The sequence below is a fragment of the Pezoporus occidentalis genome, unplaced genomic scaffold (assembly GCF_034315485.1).
Source record: "Pezoporus occidentalis ecotype Australia unplaced genomic scaffold, CSIRO_AGI_Poc_V1 ctg75, whole genome shotgun sequence".
Classification (NCBI taxonomy): Eukaryota; Metazoa; Chordata; class Aves; order Psittaciformes; family Psittacidae; genus Pezoporus; species Pezoporus occidentalis.
Window position 1 is genome coordinate 1,552,312 of NW_026916104.1, and position 15,808 is coordinate 1,568,119.

General features: G+C 43.1%; 1 protein-coding gene across 2 annotated transcripts in view; it reads right to left on the reverse strand.

Annotated features, from left to right (window-relative positions):
* The window catches only part of RFTN1 (raftlin, lipid raft linker 1), a 101,141-nt gene that overhangs the window by 51,849 nt on the left and 33,484 nt on the right, over positions 1-15,808 (reverse strand). For both annotated transcript variants that reach the window (XM_062602051.1, XM_062602052.1), the window contains exon 3: positions 5,718-5,904. In XM_062602051.1, the coding sequence (XP_062458035.1) occupies positions 5,718-5,904 (187 nt within the window). The remainder of the gene's footprint in view (positions 1-5,717; positions 5,905-15,808) is intronic.

A 15,808-nucleotide genomic window follows, 5' to 3' on the forward strand; every position in this document is an offset into this window, starting at 1 on the left:
ATACTTCATCAGTTTCTTGGCATAATACAGTTCTCCCTTCTTTCATTGGGTGGGCTGTTCACTACTGTTAAATGGGGAGTTTAGTTTGACTGGAAAAATACAGAGTGCAAAAGCTACTTTATATTTTCTATAAATCCATTTTCCACATATTCTGTAAATCCAGATTTTAAATGACACAGAAGACAAAAAATTAGGTATATCTCAGAGGCTGCCATTAATTGAAACCACTTGGAATTAATGGGAAAAAAAAAGTAACCATAAAAATCCTGTTTTGCAATTAAATGTTTGAACACAATCCATCAAATTTCTTTGCAGATAAATAAGGCTTATTTTTGGCTGAGTGATGAAAAGTTTGCATTCCATCAGGATTGATGGATATAGGGAAATTATCATAATAGAATCAGAATCATTTCATCAAGTGAATCACCTGACACCTCAGTATTTTACAGAAAGGGAAATCAGCTGCAATGCTGTTTGTGGTAAACATAGACGTTTACTCTAAAATAAACATTATTCTTAAAATTATACTACTTAGTCTACTTCTGCATGGCAATATTTCCAGGCTGAATGCTCTATTGATTGGAGACAAAATCTGTAGAAGGGTATGTCTTAAGACACAGATATAAAAGGGGAGGGGAGGGGAAGGGGAAGGGGAAGGGGAAGGGGAAGGGGAAGGGGAAGGGGAAGGGGAAGGGGAAGGGGAAGGGGAAGGGGAAGGGAAAAGACCTCTCTGAATTTGATTTACATCCCAAGGTTCGCTCTGCTGTGGTGAAATGGAGCATCTGCAAACACATCAAAACTATTGTAAGCAGACAGTTCTAAGCCCATTACATGCCTCTTCCTAGTGGAAGAGAATGGAGATTGCTTTCTGGTGACCAGTAGTTAGAAAAGGAAAATAAAACATTTTAATTGACATAGAATTTTGAAACTTTAAGATAACAGACAGGGGTGTCACACTACAGGGAGCTGCGAATAAATTAAAGTAGCTTTGTGCTATGGTTTTGTTAGTTTTTATCCACGGTCTGACTTGGCAATTTCTTTGCAGAGAACAGGTTATCTGCAACAGCCACAAGCTGTCCAAAACAGTAACACACACAATACACAGACTTGTGTGCCTAACAGAAACTGTTATATTAAAAAATATTGAGTATGGAAATAAACAGGCAAAGACAGAAAGATCATTACACACACAAAGAACTATCTCTGTTACTCAGAGGGAATATAAGTGACATATGTGCTACTCTCCTTACCTGAGTTAGCCAAAACCTCCCAAATGCATAGACCTTCCCCTGTCCCTTCCTCCAGGAGAGATTCACTGTCACACCTTCACACTTTCCAGGGTTTCCCTTTTCCTGAGATTCTTGTCTTGAAGTGTAAATCAGTGCAAATCAACTTTTCTCAAGTGTGAATCAACGTGAACCCGTAGGCCAGGACTCTCTCGACACCCAGAACCTTCCCTATATTCATCAAAAAAACCCTGTACAAACCTGGGCTTGAAGATTTTTCTTTGCCTATTTTTTTTTTTTTTACAAGATGCCTTCTTCAAGAAACCCAAGTATCCCAAAACTAAGCACAGACAGTAAAACAGTCAGCTGCTTTTGAGTGAAGAAGTCAACTGAAATTTAAAAAGTGTTCACAGGAGCACTGAAGTTATCTGACATTAATCAATTTGCCTTCTAATCACTGGTTAGGGTGCACAATGCAATTAGGTGCTAGAGAAATATTTCAATTAATTATATTAAATGTAATCAGGGCAATGGCAGAGTGTTCAGCTAGGTGGCAGGCTACCTTCATACCCAGTGCCACTAAAGAATTAAACACTCTTATATTTACTTCATTTACTTTAATTGAACATGACACAGTGCTTGCACAGTGCAAACAACTGTATTGTTAATAAAAAAAAAAAAGTAAATCTGTCCTTTACTTTCATATTCTCCCTAATATTCCAAGGGACAAACCCTCCTTTTTTACTGCCAGGGATGGAGCATTCACAACCTCCCCGGGCAACCCTTTCCAGTGCCTCACCACCCTAACAGGAAAGAACTTCCTTCTTACATCCAACCTAAACTTCCCATGTTTAAGTTTTAACCCATTACCCCTTGTCCTATCACTACAGTCCCTAGTGAAGAGTCCCTTCCCAGCATCCCTGTAGCCCCCCTTCAGATACTGGAAGGCTGCTATGAGGTCTCCATGCAGCCTTCTCTTCTCCAGGCTGAGCAGCTCCAACTTCCTCAGCCTGTCTTCATATGGGAGGTGCTCCAGTCCCCTGATCATCCTCGTGGCCCTTCTCTGGACTTGTTCCAACAGTTCCATGTCCTTTTTATGTTGAGGACACCAGAACTGCACACAATACTCCAGGTGAGGTCTCACAAGAGCAGAGTAGAGGGGCAGGATCACCTCCTTCGACCTGCTGGTCACGCTCCTTTTGATGCAGCCCAGGATACGGTTGTGAATGCTCCATCCCTGGCAGTGTTCAAGGCCAGGTTGGACGAGGCCTTGGGTGATATGATTTAGTGTAAGGTGTTCCTGCCGACGGCAGGGGGGTTGGAACTAGATGATCTTAAGGTTCTTTCCAACCCTAACGATTCTATGATTCTATGATTCAATTTTTATAGCTTCTATCTGTTAGGGATATGTTTCCACAAATGTCCTACAGCAGCAATGTCTCCTACTTCCTTATTTACCAGAAATGATTAGACATCTAAGATAATGAAGCCACAGAGATACCAGTAGAGATTAAACACAAAGCTATCGTAATGGCTCTAAAAGTCATCTTAAATGTACAATGATGTTGCAAATTCACACTGAGTTTTCAAAACTCCAGGACAACAGCAAAATAGGAGGAATAACAGTAACAGGTACTTTTCCCTCAAGTTTTAATGCATAACATTAATGCATAACTAAGGACTATCTTTTCCTTTTTATTTTTTAACAAATTAAGGCACTGCAAATCTCAGTGATAGCAGCAGCACACAGTTCTTGATATGCATCATCTGCTGCAGTGAGTACAGCCTCCTCCTAGCTTTGGAGAGGCAGTGCTATAAGACGACATCCTCAAACTGTAAGTCAACAGTATCCATTTTAAAATGCAAAACTGACATAAAAAAGTGCAACACTGAGTAAAGACTAGTCCAAGTGTTCAGCTCTGTCTCTGCATACACAGAATTGACTGTGTATATTGTACCAAAAGGCCCTAAAGTACAATTTGATTTTTGTTCCATTCAGGCAACAAAAATAGCAAAGTGAAAAACCACATGTGGTATTTGAGTTGTATTTGTATAGCACTGGAGACACCTGTGCTGAAACATCTGCAGTAAGAAAGGAGCTACAGCCTCAGGTGTTTTGTGGAAGGTTCCTGTGAAGCTCAAGGGTGGGCCCCACACCAACATACAGAGCTTTCTATGGCTCCTTTGCTCCCCATGAACACCTGGAATCACCATTACAGAAAGCAGACAAAGACCACTTTGTACTTCAGAGCATAAATGACATTACTAGTGATCCTACAGCTGTAGCTGGACCATGTGTACTTTTAAAATCTTACGACAGAAATAAACATTCACCTGATCAACAAATATCCTAAGCAGGCCTTAACTTCTGCCCAAGACTTCAACTGTTTTATACAGAGACAGCCTACAGATGCCAGACACCTGAGAGCCCTCAGAAAAAAAAGCATAATTTATTCTTCAGCAGCAGCGTAGTGAGAAAGGTATATTTAAAAAGATTAACAGTATGTCTTTTATTTCCTAATCAGGAATGGGATAAACTCACAGTTCCAATATAGCTGGTCTCTATGCAGGCCATACTCATGCAAAATCTGTGCAACACCCATCCCTCCCTTGCACTTGGTAATGCATTTGTTGCACCCACACTCTTCTCCCATACTCTCTGCCAGACTCAGGAACATTTAAACTACATGAAACACCAAACTCATGTAACTTCCCTTTCTGGTGCTTGTCTGTTTTTGCCCACTGCACCAAGTCTCTTCCGCTTCCCTATGCGGTCAGAAATGACAGATAAGAGAAATGGAGTGTGAACATAAAAGGAAATATAATTGGTTCAAGACTCTCTACTGTCTTCAATTTTGTAGTCATTTACGGCTGTCTCGAGTGTGTGAAACACTGGCACCCAAGTGAGTGAGAAGGCAATTAAGATTTTGTACTCGTGCACAATCATTCTTCACAGATGTAAAATACTGGATATGGCATGAGACAGCAGTGACACACTGAGTGCTCTGGCTTGAAGACAGTATCACTGCACTGGGAAGGATGCTGCTTTTCCCTAACGTGTCGTTGCAGCTCATTCCTGAAAGATGCTGAACCCTTGGACCCCAATCTATCAGAAGTGCTTAAGTGCTTACTTAATATTGTAAACTCATGCATGTAAATACTTTCATTATTTGCAGCAGGGTATTTTGTAAGCAGGGGAAGCAAGGCTCCAAAACTGGGCAAGCTCAACCCAATATTACTCAGGAAGTCCACTGTTTAGCCAAACATTTTATGTTTCGACCATAAACCTGGAAAGCCTTTAAACAATACTATCGGACAAAGCCAGCATGAAGCTCTGTAGTAATAAAAGTAAAAGCAAGTCAAGGTAAACTGAGGGTTATTTTAGAAGCTAAAAGTGCCTTTGACATCTAATGCCTACATTTATTCCCTACTGAAATGCAAAACTTTTTCCTGCTTCACCCTGTCTCTAATTGCTACTGACTGATTACCAGGCTGTAGCAAATTGAATGGTGGTTTTGCTTTAGTTTTTTAAAGAGGTGTCTAAAACAGCTACATCCTTTCCTGCAAGTATCAGCAAAAAGAGAGGGACTAGGACAGCCAAATGTTGGTTTAAATATCCCCCAACCTTCAGTACTGATCACTTTCAGAAGGGGTGGACTGAGGAATGCAACTAACCTAGGAAAACTGTAACAGAATTGCTGCAACAACACAGGTAGCTGCAGAGTTGCAGGTGGCCAGATAGGTCATATTATGTTTTAAATCATTAAAAATTATAAATATGCACTTATAAATAGTCATATTTTAATTTTCTCCTATTTAACAACACATTGTAGTGATTATTTATTTATATCAGAGTAAACCATAAAAGAACAGTATTCCTGTTTGTTTATTCATCCTCAGACTCTGATTATGTAAAATATTCTTTATGCATTTGAAGAGACTGAACAAAGCAGGAGAATCATCTTTTTCTTTAAGGAGTCTGCACTGACTGAAAAATTAAAAGAACTTGCGTTGTTTAGAGGAAAGAAGGGCCCGAAGTCCACAAATAAATTTAAAAAGTATGCATTAGTATTGCAGTTCTCCAATTAACTGCATTAACTGTAACCGTCTAAACACAAAACAAGCCTTTCTTAAGCAAACATTTCTTCTGTCTCAATTTAATCTAATACATTCTTAAAGGGTACCAACGGGACCATCCTCACAAATTGTCAGGCATAGGGCTTGTTTGTTTGCCTCTCATGACAACACATCCTAAAATACAGAGCATATTTCAACTTGTTATTCTTCGAGTCGTCTGCCAAACTGCAAATGAATTGTAAACATGAAAAACATGTTAAGCCTATTCAAGCCCACCAAAAAAAAAAAAAAAAAAGAAATGAAAAAAAATCAAGTCTTGCACAGTAAACTCTGCTATAATTTCCTGATGTAGGTCAAAACTCAGCAGGAAATCACATTGTCTATTTTTATCCCAGTTCACTGGAAGTGCTTTACCTTTCTGTTTTCTTGATAAGCACAGCCCTGAAGATTTGTTCCTGGGGAGTTTTCTCTTTTTCATCAGTTGGTTGCACGAAAGGGTGGACAGCAGCCAAGACAAAGCCCTGCTGGTACAATTCTTGCAGCTGAGCTGGAAGATCACACAAGGAGGAGAGCTTGATTGCAGATGATCCTGGCAGCTCAGCTGGAAACAAAAAGAAATTGGTCAATAATCCTTCACCAGACTATCCTGGTTTTTAAAATCCAGGCTCTTGAGAGTCAAACAAGCCTCACACTGATCTACAATATTAACACAAAATTGACCTTTCCTGAGGCCCATTTTGTATTTCAGATTTTAAGCAGGCTGTCTTGGCAAAGGACTTGTATCACACAAGAGACTGGTGCAATTAAACAATAAGTGAGATACATTAAAATGCCAGATTCGCTACATAGTCTGGCAGAGATAAAGTGGAGGATTTAAAAAAAAACAAGGCAGTCAGTCAAAAGATATTCTAAGTTTTAGTAGTCATCATAGTAATACAAGTTGAGGAGAGTGAGCCATGACTCAAAAATATAAGAGAAAGGGGATGTCAAAAAAATGTGGAACACAACAAATTCAAAAGCAATAAACAGAAGCATCCGTCTACACAAAAGCTGCATTATCAGGCAAAGAGATCACTGATACAAAATGCTGTTGAGATCAAATATCTACAAATACGACTAAAGAGAGCTTTATAGGCATACTGATAACAAGAGCAATGCATATCTGTAGTGATGAGAAACCTTTTAAAACAGACACTAACCCTTATACCTCAGGGTTTAAGCAAACCAATACATATTAGAGATGAGACTTAGTGCATGAAAATAATCCTTTCCCAATCTGCTTACTGTGGGGTTTCATGCCTTCCTGTGAAGCACTTAATGCTGACTCCCATCACACATGACATACACACAGATACTACAGTCAGTAAAGCAACTGCCCTTATTTCTTTGGGGTCTTGTGGGCTTCAGAAGAAAACTCCATAAATCACCTAAACCAACCTTCCATTCTCTTTCTCTCTTTATCAGTAATTCTTCATATGTTTTTCATATCTTATGTGAAAAAACATCCTTCTTTCCTGACCTTTGTATCTTCATTGCCATCTCTCCAGGTGGATATTTCTTATTTCATTCTTAGCCATATAGAGTGGTGAGGTGTTGGATGACTTCCCGTCCCACTGAAACCAATAGGGAGGGGACGTTGCAAGAAACATGACGGAGGTTCCCAGCACCTTGCAGGCCTTCGTTAAAAAAATGCACTGGAGAACAGTTTGTATGAAAGACACCAGCAATGCAAAATAAGGTTTCATTGTACTGCTTTTTTCATCAAACTGCATGGCTACCCTTTATGAATAATGAAAGAGGTTCTCAAAAGCCTAATAAATATTCAAAACCAATAATACAGAGGTATAATTTAAATAATAATAGATGTGCTTGGTATGATTTTGCTTCATATAAGACCATGTTCCAGAAGAGGATAATGGAACTTTTTTGACCAGGAACTCGAAGATGCAGATTTTATTATTTTTGCCAATAAAATGAGAAATCCAAGCAATGCATACATTGACAGAAAATAGGGCTCTACCTTTTACAACAGCAAATAAATCACTTCAGTCATAAAAAGAGATGGCATGAATGAATAATGATGAATAATGCATAATAAATAATAAAATCGACTTTTTTGTTTTTTTTTTTTCACTGAGGATCAAAATGGGGAAACCCAGATGTTAGAAGTACTTTTTCCCTCTTGTGGCTCAGACACTCCAAAACTGTAGACTACCCTGCAAATAATGCAATTAATTTAAAGACTATGAAAGCTGCAATACCTTTCTGAATGAGAAACTGAATACAATGGAATGACTAAACACTATTCAGTAATGTTAATTCTGGTAATGGTGCTCCAATTTTAAGAAGCATCTGTGAAAACTGATGCTTGCCTTACATATGTACCTAGTACCTGGATTCTTCTGAGGATGCCTTGGTAAAACTAATAGTCTACTCATTAACATGGGAGAGCAATTGCTTCTTCCTGAAAGCTAAACACGAAGGGAAAGTGTGAAAACATGTCATTGGAGCCTTGGGATGTATACTTGGAGATTAAAAAACAAAGGTAATAGAAAATAAAGACATGAAGGATCATCCAGCTAGTCCATCCTATTACCTAGAGGCAGAAATCAGTTCTAGTTTAGCCATTTCTCACAGTTTTTCTCATCTGTTTTTAAAAACCTTTAGTAATGGAGATTCCGCAAGCCCCATAAGTCATGTTTCAGTACTTCTCTATTTTTACTACTCAAAACCTTTTCCTAGCATGTGGCCTATATTTCTCTCTCCGAAATTCAAGACTGCTACTCTCTTGCTAGAGTATTTGTTTTCTGCATCAGCATTTTAAAATTCCTACTACCTGCCATGCCTTAATCTTACCTTCTTTAGACTGTACAAACTCAGTCCTTTCAAGGCTTCCTGTTTGCTTGTGTTTTCTAGATTTCTACGTAATCTTTGATGGTTCTCTCCTGATCCCCTTTCATTGGTCAACACTTTTCTTCAAGTATACTCCCTACACCTCACCACAGTGATCCAGCACAAGCCTCTTCACTGCTTTGTGGAATGGAAAAGCTTTTTCACGATTATACATCAGTTTACATCATTTGGGGGAAAAAAAAAAAAAGGAAATTCTTTTCCCCATGACTAATGGTGGCCAAATGTCCCTGCCCTTAGTGATTTTTAGGGCTTTTTTCTTTCAGTGTTCCAGAGTCATTCTGGATTCTGAGCTCCACAGTGTGAACAGCACTTCTCACATTGGCAAACCTCAATAAACATACTCTGTGGTCTATTGCTAGAATAGTTAATGAAAATCATGAATTTTAACAAACTCTGGACAGAACTATTTTAAGCCTTACACGTAATACATCTTTTTGTATTGTTTTGGTGCTAAACTACTGCTCTACCCTTGGACTAGAGATCCTTAAAGAAGACAACAGTTCTTGTTACACAACTGACGCCCAGAGGGCCAACATGGTTTTCCTGGGTCTGCAGATCTGTGCTCCCACAGACAGACTGCTTCATGTGATGCAGACTGCTCCCCCCAGATCCTTGCCACTAATTATCCTCTGGATATTGCATAAGTTATTTGCTGCAGAATCTTTCTGAGCATTAAGCTGGGCTAATAATCATACAGTCCTCTTTAAAAGCAGGTTGAAAAAGGACATCACAATTTCCTGGAGTGTCACATTCATTCTTCAACCATCTTCAAACTTAAATGATAAGATTTCAATTATTTCTTCAGCTAATTCCTCTAAGGTGCATACCTGTAGGTTCAACCTACTCGAAAATGCCTGATTTATGAAACCAGTTTACTTTACCTTAGAAAAATGCTAATATTTTCAGAAAACTTTATACAACTTTTAATAAAATTCATTAAAACTTTCTAGTTGCTAAAAATGTATCTAATCATGCCACTTCTGAAAGAAAAAGGAAAATCAAAATTGTGTACAACAGGGATTTGTGTAAGGTAAAAGAGCAAATGAAAAACCTCTAACTTGCCAAAAGATAAAGCTGAATTCTTTTAGCAGCCTTCATGTTGCTCTTCAAATGCAGTTAGCTCTAAGTTTTGTATTCTCCTCCACATTTCTGTATTTATTGTTGCACTTCACACTCTGACCTCAAAAGATTCCTTTGTCTATTCTGTCTACATTTACACCAGTGTGTAAGAAACTTGTAAATGACAAATGCTGTGTTTTTCAATCTTGCTAAGACTGAAAGTGGAAATGGAAGTGCTGGCTGCTTTTGGAATTGATTATCGGGCAAATTATTTTGTTGCCTGACCGATAATTGAAGCTGAAAACACATCCAGCAATGCCCGGATACACACAGAACACTCCAGCTTAGAGATCCTTCAAAAAGAAAAGAAAGTTTGTGTCACACAACTGATACCCATAAGGTGACTTTCCTGGGTCTAGCGACTCATGCATTCTTTGCTGCTAATGGAAATAAACTGACCAAACACTCACACCGTCCCCATCTTGCCACAGAAAAATCAATAAAAGGATTGAGTTGACATAAAAATCTCCAGGTTGAGTCATGTATATCTGAAAGGGGTCATGGCTGCAGCTCCAAGAAGCAATTTACAGGAAACAGAAGAAGGTGATGCAGTCTGCCACAGGGATCCTGAGAGACTGAGAGCAGGCTGAAAAAAAATGGTTGGGGAGACTGGTATTGAGGAGAACTCGTTCCTCCTATGTTAAGGAGCTCCTCTGTTCCTCCTCATGGACCATCCAGGGCTGCTACCACAAAGATCAGCCACCAATCGGCTTCAACCTGAAGCATCCCATATGACCTCCAACAACTGTGCTATGGTCCATGCTAAAGAGGCAGATGTATCCTGATCAAACATTATGAGGAAAGACTGTCTACAGTAAGTAGGGTAATTTTTCTATATTAAAACAATAGATTTGGGTATCTTTTAGATCCTGTAACCCAACACTTTCAAATAAGAAAAGCGTTATTATGCTTTGTAAAATAAAGCATGGATTCACCCGTTAGCCCATGCTTAATAACAGCAATCATCAACTACGGTACAACAGTATCAGATGCTTTTAACTCTCTTTGATAAGCAGCAATTTTCACTTCCTGCTAGTTACATTTATAACAAAGCTAACCCCAACTTTATTCTTTTTTAATTTCTTTCTACTTAAATGATAGCTATGCTCAAGGAAAAATAGTATGTTCAGTGTTAAATGGCATTTACTTAATTTCTCTTTACTGAAATAGTCAAAGTCTGGGTCCAGTTTAGGTCTTTGTTTCTCTTGGCTTATCCTTAATACTTCATTTAAAAGGACAAGCACACTGTTCTATATTTCTATTATCCTGTTTTAGGTGTTTACTTAGTTCGCTTCCTCCAATGGAACAAACTAAGTGTTGGGATTTTTTTGGTCTTAATTTTTTAACATGCTTTCTTGATTAAGCTTTCATGTTTTTATTCCAGTCACAGCTATTGCAGACTGATGAAGCCCTTAATGACAGTTCACATTACACATGAAAATGCTCAACAAAAATACTGGATTCCTTTTAATTACTTTCTGTTCCCCTTTACTTTTTTCATGTTCATCTGCATTTTCAAATTAATGCTCCTCATTTTATTATGAAACATTAAACAAGCCTCTTCCTTTTGCATTAAAACAACCAAAGATCAAGTTGGTATATACACAGATCATAGAATCAACTAGGCTGAAAAAGACCTTTAAGATCATCAAGTCCAGTCATTACTCCATGACTGCCAAGCCCACCCCTAAACCATGTCACTGAGGGCAAACTGATCTCCCCTTGAGATCTCCCTTCATGGCTGCCTCTCATAATCTCCACTCACAGCCATCCTTCATCTGCCCCCCATAGTGGTCCACAATGTATAGGTGCCGCCCCTATCACTCATGGCCACCTCTCACACCCCAAGGCTGCCCCCACTCTCCCCTCATGGTGACTGCATGGCTGCCCCTGCTCTCAACTCATGATCTCTCCTCATGGCCGCCCCTCCTTTCTCCTCATGATCTCCCCTCAATGGCTGCCCATCCTTTCCCCTCACACTTTCCCCTCATGGCCACCCCTCCTTTCCCCTCATGATCTTTCCTCACTCTCATGGCTGCCCCTTCTTTCCCCTCACAATCTCCCCTTATGGCCACCCCTTCTTTCCTCTCACAATGTCCTCTCATGGCCAACTCTCCTCTCCCCTCATGATGTCTCACCCCTCACGATCTCTCACCCCTCACAGCTAACCCTCCTCTTCTCTCACAATGTCCCCTCATGGCCGCCCCTCCTCTCCCCTCACATACACATTCTCTGTCTATAGTGGGTACACGAGAAATCACTTTGCACCAATACATGCCCAAAACATGGTATAGAAAGGGGTCTGACACAGAAAACAGACTGGCAAACTCAACAGACCCACATTACTATGTGATGCAGCAACTCTCTTCCCTGGGAACTGCAAGCACAATACTCCTACTTCATGGAACCACAGAACAGTTTGGGTTGGAAGGGACCTTCAGAGGCCACCTAGCCCACACCCCCTGCAGTGAGCAGGGACATCTTCAACTAGACCAGGTTGCTCACAGGCCCATCGAACTGGATTTTGAATGTTTCCAGGGATGCGGCACCTACCACCTCTCTGACAACCCACTCCAGTGTCTCACCACATCATAAAACACCTCTTCCTTTTACCCAGTCTAATCTCCCCTCCTGTAGTTTAAAACTATTACCCCTTACCCTATCACAACAGGCCCTCCCAAAAAGTTTGGCCGTGTCTTTCTTATAAGCCCTCTTTAAATACTGGAAGGCCACAATAAGGTCTCCCCAGAGCCTTCTCCTCCCAACTCTCTCAGCTTTTCCTATATGAGAGATGCTCCAGCACTCTGATATCTGTGGCCCTTCTCTGGACTTGCTCCAAGAGGTCCACACCCCTCTTGTGTTGGGGACCCCAGAGCTGGATGCAATACTACAGGTGGGATCTCATGAGAGCAGAGGGGCAGAATCACCTCCTTTGACCTGCTGGCCAGCCTTCTTTTGACACATCCCAGGATACAGTTGGCTTTCTGGGCTATAAGTGCACATTGGTGGCTTATGTCCAGTTTTTCATACACCAGTAGCCCCGGGTCCTCTTTGGCAGGGCTGCTTTTAATACCTATAACATACTGATAATGGATATTGCCCTGACCTAGGAGCAGGGCCTCATGAGGTTCACAAGGGCCCACGTCTCGAGCTTGTCCAGGTTCCTCTGGATAGCATCCCGTCCCTCGTGCGTCAACCGCACCGCTCAGCTTGGTGTTGTCTGCAAACTTGCCGTGTTGTTTGATCAAGCCTAACACATATCAGCAGGCTCAGACCCTTCAAGTAATGCAGTCATAACTTTTCTTTTTCAAAGTGCAGGATGAGGCTGTTCCCAATCCCACGGTTGCTGCAAGCTATTCCTATTCAAAGCACCCAGAGCCAGTAATCTATGGAGTCACTTGTGCTCCTGTTCGCACCTCCTCTTCCTTCCAGCACCACAAACCTTGCAGGCCCCTGTGCAAAGCTATGGCTGCTCCAGGTGACTCATGGAAATGACCATGTCCTTATGTCTCCTCCCCAGGAGATCTCAGAGCAATCCCCAGAAGAGGAATGAGACAGAAGGGCTGTCCTGGGTTCAGCAGTAGCAGTCATTTTTCCCCTTCTTGGTAGCTGGTGCAGTGCAATGTTTTGACTTTCAGCTCGGGAACAGAGCTGATAACAAGCGATGTTTTGGTTTGGCCAAGGACTTTGTGAGCCTCATGCTCTGCCAGGGAGGAGGGGAAGCCAGGAGGAAGCAGAGACAGGACACCTGACCCAAACTGACCAAAGAGGTATTCCATACCACAGCACGTCATGCCCAGGATGTAACTGGGGGTTAGCCGGAAGGGCCGGAGGACTGCAGGGTTGGAGGAGGTATCGGTCGGAGCTGGGTTGGGCCTGGGGGGCGAGTTATCGGTCGGCTGGTGGTGAGATGATGTATTCTCTTCCCTTGTTATTTCCTTTATCATTATTATCATTGGTGGTAGCAGTAGTGATTTGTGTTATACCTTAGTTACTAAACTGTTCTTATCTCAACCCGTGGGAGTTGCATTCTTTTCGATTCTCCTCTCCGTCCCTCCGGGAGCAGGGGGAGGGCAAGAAAAGGGGGGGGGAAGTGAGCGAACGAGTTACCTGACTGGGTTTAAACCACGACAGTTCTTTTTGGCGCCCAACGTGGGGCTCGAAGGGTTGAGATAACGACAGATCTGACCAGATTAATAGTCACTCATCACAATGACGATTTATTGGCTCTCAGAGTTGTTTCTCTTGATCTCACAGCTTCAGAATGTTGTAACTTACGTAGAGCCGGTATTTGCTGTGATAGTGTTTATCAAGTGTGGGGCCTGGGCTAAGGTTCTTGTCTCACTGTGCTTTACGGCAATGGCTTGTAATACGGGCGGGCTCCAGCAGCAGGGCGGGACGGACGTGGCCGTGGACTTGTACCTGGCCGTCCGGCTGCTCTTCACCGTCCTGGCCCTCACCCTACTCTCCATCTTCGTGAGGCTGCGGGGAGCCGAGGGGGAGCGGCCCCGGGAGCCGGCGGCAGCCGAACCGGCCCGGGAGAGCGGCCCCGGGGACCAAGCGGCGGCGGGAGCGGGGCCGGAGGCCGCGAGGGGACGGCTGCCGGTGGAGGAGGTCGGGGCGGTCGAGGAGCAGAAGGAAGCGGCTGCCGGGCAGCGGGAGAAGGCGGCGGAGGAGCCGAGCCCCGCGGAAGAGCCGAGCCCCGCGGCCGAGCCCAGCCCTACGACGGCCGAGAGCGTTTCCCGGCAGCCGCCCGCCGAGCCCCAGGAGGATGCAGGAGACCACGCAGCATTTCCCAGCAAGGCAGAGGAGGAAGAGCTGGACTCGGGAAAAGAGAAGCTGGCGGTGGGAGAGCCGGCAAGCACAGCAGCTGCACCAGCCCCAGTGACAAGTACAGCAGCATCGTGTGAGAGTTCTGAAGGTTTTAAATGGCCTTTGGGTGTCCTTGGGACCTGCCTGCTGATTGTGGTGGGGATCAGCATGTTGGCACACACACAGACTGTGTTCTACCCACAACCATTTTGTCTGATCTCAAAAGTTAAGCAGAGTCAGGTTTGGGTCTTGTCTGGGGTTAGACAAGGATATAGGGGGACCAAAAGGTTTTCCCCAAGGCTGGACAGTCATGAGTGGCAGGGTGTGTGGGACAGTATGGGCAAGTATCTAGTCCACTGGGCCCCTCCAGTGCTTTGGAAGCGTCGGAGATGGAAGGCAGCTGTATGGAGTCCCCAGCAGCAAGCTGCAGAAACTGCTTAAGGGGACAGTGAATTATTTTAAGCCTGGTGGGCCCATGGCACTTCAGGCCATCAGAGCAGAGATGCAACACAGAGATGGCCTCATGATCGAGTGGTGGACTTAGCAATGGACACTATTGCCCAGGTTATTCACGAGTGTGAACACTGCACACAGTCTCTCCTGCTCTGGAAGACTGTTACAAGAGATGGAGCCTGACATCATGGACCAGATGGACTCAGCAGCTTTATAGGGACTGGTCCATGCACTGAGATAAGAGTGATGGTATATTGAAAATGTGGGATCTGAGCATGACGTGAATGGTATGGAATAAGGGGTGGATAATGTCCTGGGTTCAGCAGTAGCAGTCATTTTTCCCCTTCTTGGTAGCTGGTGCAGTGCAATGTTTTGACTTTCAGCTCGGGAACAGAGCTGATAACAAGCGATGTTTTGGTTTGGCCAAGGACTTTGTGAGCCTCATGCTCTGCCAGGGAGGAGGGGAAGCCAGGAGGAAGCAGAGACAGGACACCTGACCCAAACTGACCAAAGAGGTATTCCATACCACAGCACGTCATGCCCAGGATGTAACTGGGGGTTAGCCGGAAGGGCCGGAGGACTGCAGGGTTGGAGGAGGTATCGGTCGGAGCTGGGTTGGGCCTGGGGGGCGAGTTATCGGTCGGCTGGTGGTGAGATGATGTATTCTCTTCCCTTGTTATTTCCTTTATCATTATTATCATTGGTGGCAGCAGTAGTGATTTGTGTTATACCTTAGTTACTAAACTGTTCTTATCTCAACCCGTGGGAGTTGCATTCTTTTCGATTCTCCTCTCCGTCCCTCCGGGAGCAGGGGGAGGGCAAGAAAAGGGGGGGGGAAGTGAGCGAACGAGTTACCTGACTGGGTTTAAACCACGACAAGGGCCACAAGGGCAACTGCAGTGCAGCTCTCCCTCTCCCCACTGCAGGCTCAATGGCAGGTAGCGACCCCAAAGCAAGGCTCTGCCTGTGAGCTAGAGAGGAGCAAACATTCAGACACATTACTCACTTAGTCATTCCTACTCGCTGCTTCCACACATCTCCCTGCCCAGCATGATTTTGCTGTTGTCCTTCTAAAGCAGCTACATCTCCCTCCTCCACTCTGCAAAGCACATAGGAGACCACGTGAAAGAATGTGGACAGTGCCAGGCATTAGCATCCATAGGCCTTGACAGACCTAGCAATGGGCATGTAAGATGAAAACAAGCTAC